The 5,451-nt window shown below is 61.8% G+C and overlaps 1 protein-coding gene across 1 annotated transcript in view; it reads right to left on the bottom strand.

Moving 5' to 3' along the window:
• Positions 1-698: 698 nt before the first annotated feature.
• Positions 699-5,451, bottom strand: part of LOC144735480 (uncharacterized) — a 21,208-nt gene continuing 16,455 nt past the window's right edge. The window contains 6 exon segments of the mRNA XM_078617880.1: positions 699-868; positions 1,557-1,808; positions 2,980-3,259; positions 3,994-4,302; positions 5,061-5,195; positions 5,265-5,441. Coding sequence (XP_078474006.1) covers positions 723-868; positions 1,557-1,808; positions 2,980-3,259; positions 3,994-4,302; positions 5,061-5,195; positions 5,265-5,441 — 1,299 coding nt within the window. The 3' untranslated portion in view covers positions 699-722.

Genomic DNA, 5,451 nt, shown 5'->3' with positions numbered 1-5,451 from the left:
CATCACGCTAATCTCCCATTAACATCATGCTAATCTCCCATGAACATCATGCTAATCTCCCATGAACATCACGCTAATCTCCCATTAACGTCACGCCAATCTCCCATTAACATCGTGCTAATCTCCCATTAACATCGTGCTAATCTCCCATTAACATCGTGCTAATTCCTCCCATTAACATAGTGCTAATCTCCCATTAACATCGTGCTAATCTCTCATTAACATCATGCTAATTCCTCCCATTAACATCGTGCTAATTCCTCCCATTAACATCGTGCTAATCTCCCATTAACATCGTGCTAATCTCCCATTAACATCGTGCTAATCTCCCATTAACATCGTGCTAATCTCCCATTAACATCGTGCTGATCTCCCATTAACATCGTGCTAATCTCCCATTAACATCGTGCTAATCTCCCATTAACATCGTGCTAATTCCTCCCATTAACATCGTGCTAATCTCCCATTAACATCGTGCTAATCTCCCATTAACATCGTGCTAATTCCTCCCATTAACATCGTGCTAATCTCCCATTAACATCGTGCTAATCTCTCATTAACATCGTGCTAATTCCTCCCATTAACATCGTGCTAATTTCTCCCATTAACATCGTGCTAATCTCCCATTAACATCGTGCTAATCTCCCATTAACATCGTGCTAATCTCCCATTAACATCGTGCTAATTCCTCCCATTAACATCGTGCTAATCTCCCATTAACATCATGCTAATCTCCCACTGGGGCTGTCCATGTCTCTCACCTTCCTCTGCGTCTCTGCCGGCGTCGGCGCCAGGAACGGAGGCTTCCCCACCAGCATCTCGTACAGGATGACTCCCACACTCCACCAGTCGCACAGCTGAGTGTAGCCTGCACGGTCACGCCGGGGGGGGGGAAGGGGGGGGAGACACGAGGGGGGGGGAGGGGGGAGACACGGGGGGAGACACGGGGGGAGACATGGTGGGACATGGTGAGACACGGGGGGGAGACATGGGGAGACATGGTGAGACACGGGGGGAGACATGGGGAGAAGTGGTGAAACACAGGGGGAGACACGGGGGGAGACGGAGAGAGGTTGGGTGGGCGTTCTCCCACTCCTCTCTCGCACGACGGGAAACGCCACGACCAGTGTTGCTGAGCACCCCACCCCCACCCCCCCTACCCACCCCCATCACTACCCCCACCACCACCACCCCCCCACCCCCCCATCACCCCCAACCCCCCCACCACCACCACACCACCACCCCCCCCCACCACCACCCCCCCCCACCACCACCACCACCCCCACCACCCCCCCCGACCACTACCACCCCCCCCACAACCACTACCACAACCCCCCCCACACTACCACCAGCACCACCACTCCCCCCACCACCACCACCACCACCCCCCCCCCATCACCCCCCCCCATCACCCCCATCACCACCCCACCACTCCCCCCACCACCCCCCCCCACCACCCCTACCCCCCCTACCCCCCCCATCACCCTCCCCTCCCCACCACCCCCCCCACCACTCCCCCCCCCCCCCCCACCACCCCCCACCCCACCCCGCCTCACCAGTGCGTAGCAGCACCTCGGGAGCGATGTAGTTGGGGGTCCCCACGAGGGAGTGCGCCAGGCAGCGCCGGCGCGCCGCCCGCCGCTCCAGCGGCTTGAGGCGCTCGGCACAGCGACACGCCGGGGGGCTCGCCGCTGCCGAGTGGGGGGCACCGGCGGCGCCGGCGGCGTCCGTGGGGGGCGCGGAGACCCCCGCGTCGCCGCCGCACCCGGCCCCCCACAGCTCCATGCTGTCCTGCCGGAGGTGTTCACCTGCAGAGGGGCGCGGGGGGGAGGGGGGGAGAGTGGGGGGAGGAGATAGTCACCAACCCAGCCAGTCACCCACCCAGTCACCCAGCCAGTCACCCAGCCACTCACCCAGTCACTCGCCCAGTCACTCGCCCAGTCACTCGCCCAGTCACTCGCCCAGTCACTCACCCAGTCACCCACCCAGCCACTCGCCCACTCACTCACCCAGTCACTCGCCCAGCCACTCACCCGGCCACTCTCCCAGCCACTCGCCCAGTCAGTCACCCAGCCAGTCACCCAGCCACTCACCCAGCAACTCACCCAGCCACTCGCTCACTCCGTCAGTCACTCACCCAGTCACCCACCCAGTCAACCAGCCAGTCACCCACTCACTCACCCAGCCGCTCACCCAGCCAGTCACCCAGCCAGTCACCCACTCACTCACCCAGCCACTCACCCAGCCAGTCACCCAGCCAGTCACCCAGCCAGTCACCCAGCCACTCGCCCGGTCACTCACCCAGTCACTCACCCAGTCACTCGCTCACTCAGTCAGTCACTCACCCAGTCACCCACCCAGTCAACCAGCCACTCAGTCACCCACCCAGCCAGTCACCCAACCACTCAGTCACCCAGTCACCCACCCAGTCACCCACACAGTCACCGCGTCACTCACCCACCCAGTCACCCACCCAGTCACCCAGCCACTCACCCAGCCACTCACCCAGCCACTCACCCAGCCACTCACCCAGGCACTCACCCAGGCACTCACCCTGCCACCCACCCAGTCATCCACCCAGTCACCCACCCAGTCACCCACCTAGTCACCTAGCAACTCACCCAGCCACTCACCCAGCCACCCATCCACTCACCCACCCAGTCACCCACCCAGTCACCCACCCAGTCACCCACCCAGTCAGTCACCCAGCCACTTACCCTCCCACTCACCCACCCAGTCACCCAGCCAGTCACCCACCCAGTCACCCAGCCACTCACCCAGCCACTCACCCACCCAGCCACCCACCCAGTCACCCAGCCACTCACCCACCCAGTCACCCACCCAGTCACCCATCCACTCACCCTCCCACTCACCCACCCAGTCACCCAGCCACTCACCCAGCCACTCATCCACCCAGCCACCCACCCAGTCACCCAGCCACTCACCCACCCACTCACCCACCCAGTCACCCCGCCTCACCGTTGTGCTGCTGGTAATACTTCGAGTCGTGGGTCCAGCGGAATCCGGTGCACAGGCCGAAGTCGGTGAGCTTGATGTGCCCGTCGCGGTCGATGAGGACGTTGTCCGGCTTGACGTCCCTGTGGATGAAGCCCATGCGGTGGACGCTCTCCACCGCCAGCACCAACTCGGCCACGTAGAAGCGCGCCAGCCGCTCGGGGAAGACGCCCAGGCGCACGAGGAGGCTCATCATGTCGCCGCCGGGGATGTAGTCCATGACCAGGTAGAGGGCCTCCTTGTCCTGGTGGAGGGGTGGGAGAGGTGGCCTGCGTCATCACCGGCTGGTACAAATCCGCGCCGTGTTAAACTCTCAACTATTTTTTATTTGAACGATCGTCGTCGTCGTCGTCATCACGGGGACATTTCTAGCGGCCGAAATCTCCACACGAGTGACGTCCATTCTGTACGTGGAGGGAAAAACCGGAGTTAAATCAACGCGATGACCACGGGGAGAGAGAGAGAGACCTCCTGTACACCAGGCGAGGTAGTCAACATCTCCTAGCCACCATGGGGTCAGGGTCTAGGATCGAACCCACGACCTCCTGTGTACCAGGCGAGGTAGTCAATATCTCATAGCTACCAGGGCGGTGTTGCTTTGGCCGACACTCAAACCTCTGCTTGGGTTCTCCAGTTATCCCATCCACCCGCCCACCCACCCACCCACTCACCAACCCACCCACCCACCCACCAACCCACCCACCCACTCACTCACCCACTCACCCACCCACCCATCCACCCATTCACTCACACACCCACCCACCTACCATCTCTCTCTCCACTCACCCACTCACCCACCCCACTCATTCACCAACCCACCCACCCACTCACCCACCCACTCACCCACCCATCCACCCACCCTCTCTCCACTCACCCACTCACCCACCCACTCACCCACCTACCCACCCACTCACCTACTCACCCACCCACCCACTCACCCACCCACTCACCCACTCACCCACCCACCCAACCACTCACCTGGAACGAGTAGTAGAGCCTCACCACCCACTCGTTGTCGGCCTCGGCCAGGATGTCGCGCTCCGCCTTCACGTGCGCCGCCTGGTTCCGCAGCAGCACGTCGTGCTTGCGCAGCGTCTTCACGGCGTACAGGGCGCCCGTGTCCACCTTGCGCGCCAGCGACACCTCGCCGAAGGCGCCCACGCCCAGCGTGGTGATGCGCGTGAACTGAGAAGTGTCCATCTTGGCGCGACGCAGCCGCAGGTAGTTGGACTCCTTCTGGCGAAGCATCAGGCGCATTTGCACGCGCGCCTCCTCCGACAGCTGGATCTGCAATGCGGGGCGGGCGGGCGGGCGGCTTGAGTGGGCGAGCAGGTGAGTGCGTGTGTGAGTGAGTGGGTGAGTGAGTGCTTGGGTGAGTGAGTGGGTGAGTGAGTGGGTGAGTGCGTGGGTGAGTGAGCACGTGTGTGAATGAGTGAGCGTGTGAGTGAGTGAGCAGGTGTGAGTGAGCGAGTACGTGTGAGTGCGTGGGTGAGTGAGTGTGTGAGTGCGTGGGTGAGTGAGCGTGTGAGTGAGTGAGCACGTGAGTGAGTGGGTGAGTGAGTGAGCGTGTGAGTGAGTGGGTGAGTGAGCACGTGAGTGAGTGGGTGAGTGAGAGAGCGTGTGAGTGCGTGGGTGAGTGAGCGTGTGAGTGGGTGAGTGAGCACGTGAGTGAGTGGGTGAGTGAGTGAGCGTATGAGTGCGTGGGTGAGTGCGTGGGTGAGTGAGCGTGTGAGTGAGTGTGTGAGTGAATGAATGAGTGTGTGAGTGAGTGAGCGTGTGAGTGAGTGCGTGTGTGAATGAGTGAGCGTGTGAGTGAGCATGTGAATGAGTGAGTGAGCGTGTGTGAATGAATGAGCACGTGAATGAGTGAGCGTGTGTGAATGAGTGAGCGTGTGAGTACGTGCGTCTGTGAGCGAGCACTTGAGTGAGTGAGCGTGTGAGTGAATTAATGAGTGTATGAGTGAGTGAGTGAGCCTCCCCGTGTGTCCCTCTGTCCCACCCCCAGCGCGATCCCCCCCCCCCACCCCTCCCCCCGCCCCGGTTACCTTGGCCATCTCCCTCTCGAGCTGCATGCGCCTCAGCACGCGCTGCTGGTGCTGCTTCAGCACGTTCTCCACGTGCTGCTCCATGTAGAAGCGGAACGCGCGCGGAGCAAACGCACGCACGCGACCACCACCACCACCACCGCCACCACCACCACCACCGCCACCACCACCACCACCGCCACCACCACCGCCACGGCTCCCTGCCAACGCCACCTCCGCTCCCGCGCCCTCCACCCCCCGAAGCTCCACCTCCACCTCTTCCACCTCCTCATCATCCTCCTTCTCCTGTTCGTCGTCGTCGTCGTCGGAGGCTTTCCTCCTCCGCGCCCCGCGCCGCTCGGGAACGGGAGAGGTGCGGATCTGCTTGTTGTCACCCGACACCTGGAGGGGC

The sequence above is a fragment of the Lampetra planeri genome, chromosome 55, assembly GCF_965212315.1.
Source record: "Lampetra planeri chromosome 55, kcLamPlan1.2.h2, whole genome shotgun sequence".
Classification (NCBI taxonomy): Eukaryota; Metazoa; Chordata; class Hyperoartia; order Petromyzontiformes; family Petromyzontidae; genus Lampetra; species Lampetra planeri.
Note: the sequence above shows the minus strand (reverse complement) of the source record. Positions and strands in the feature narration are given on the sequence as shown.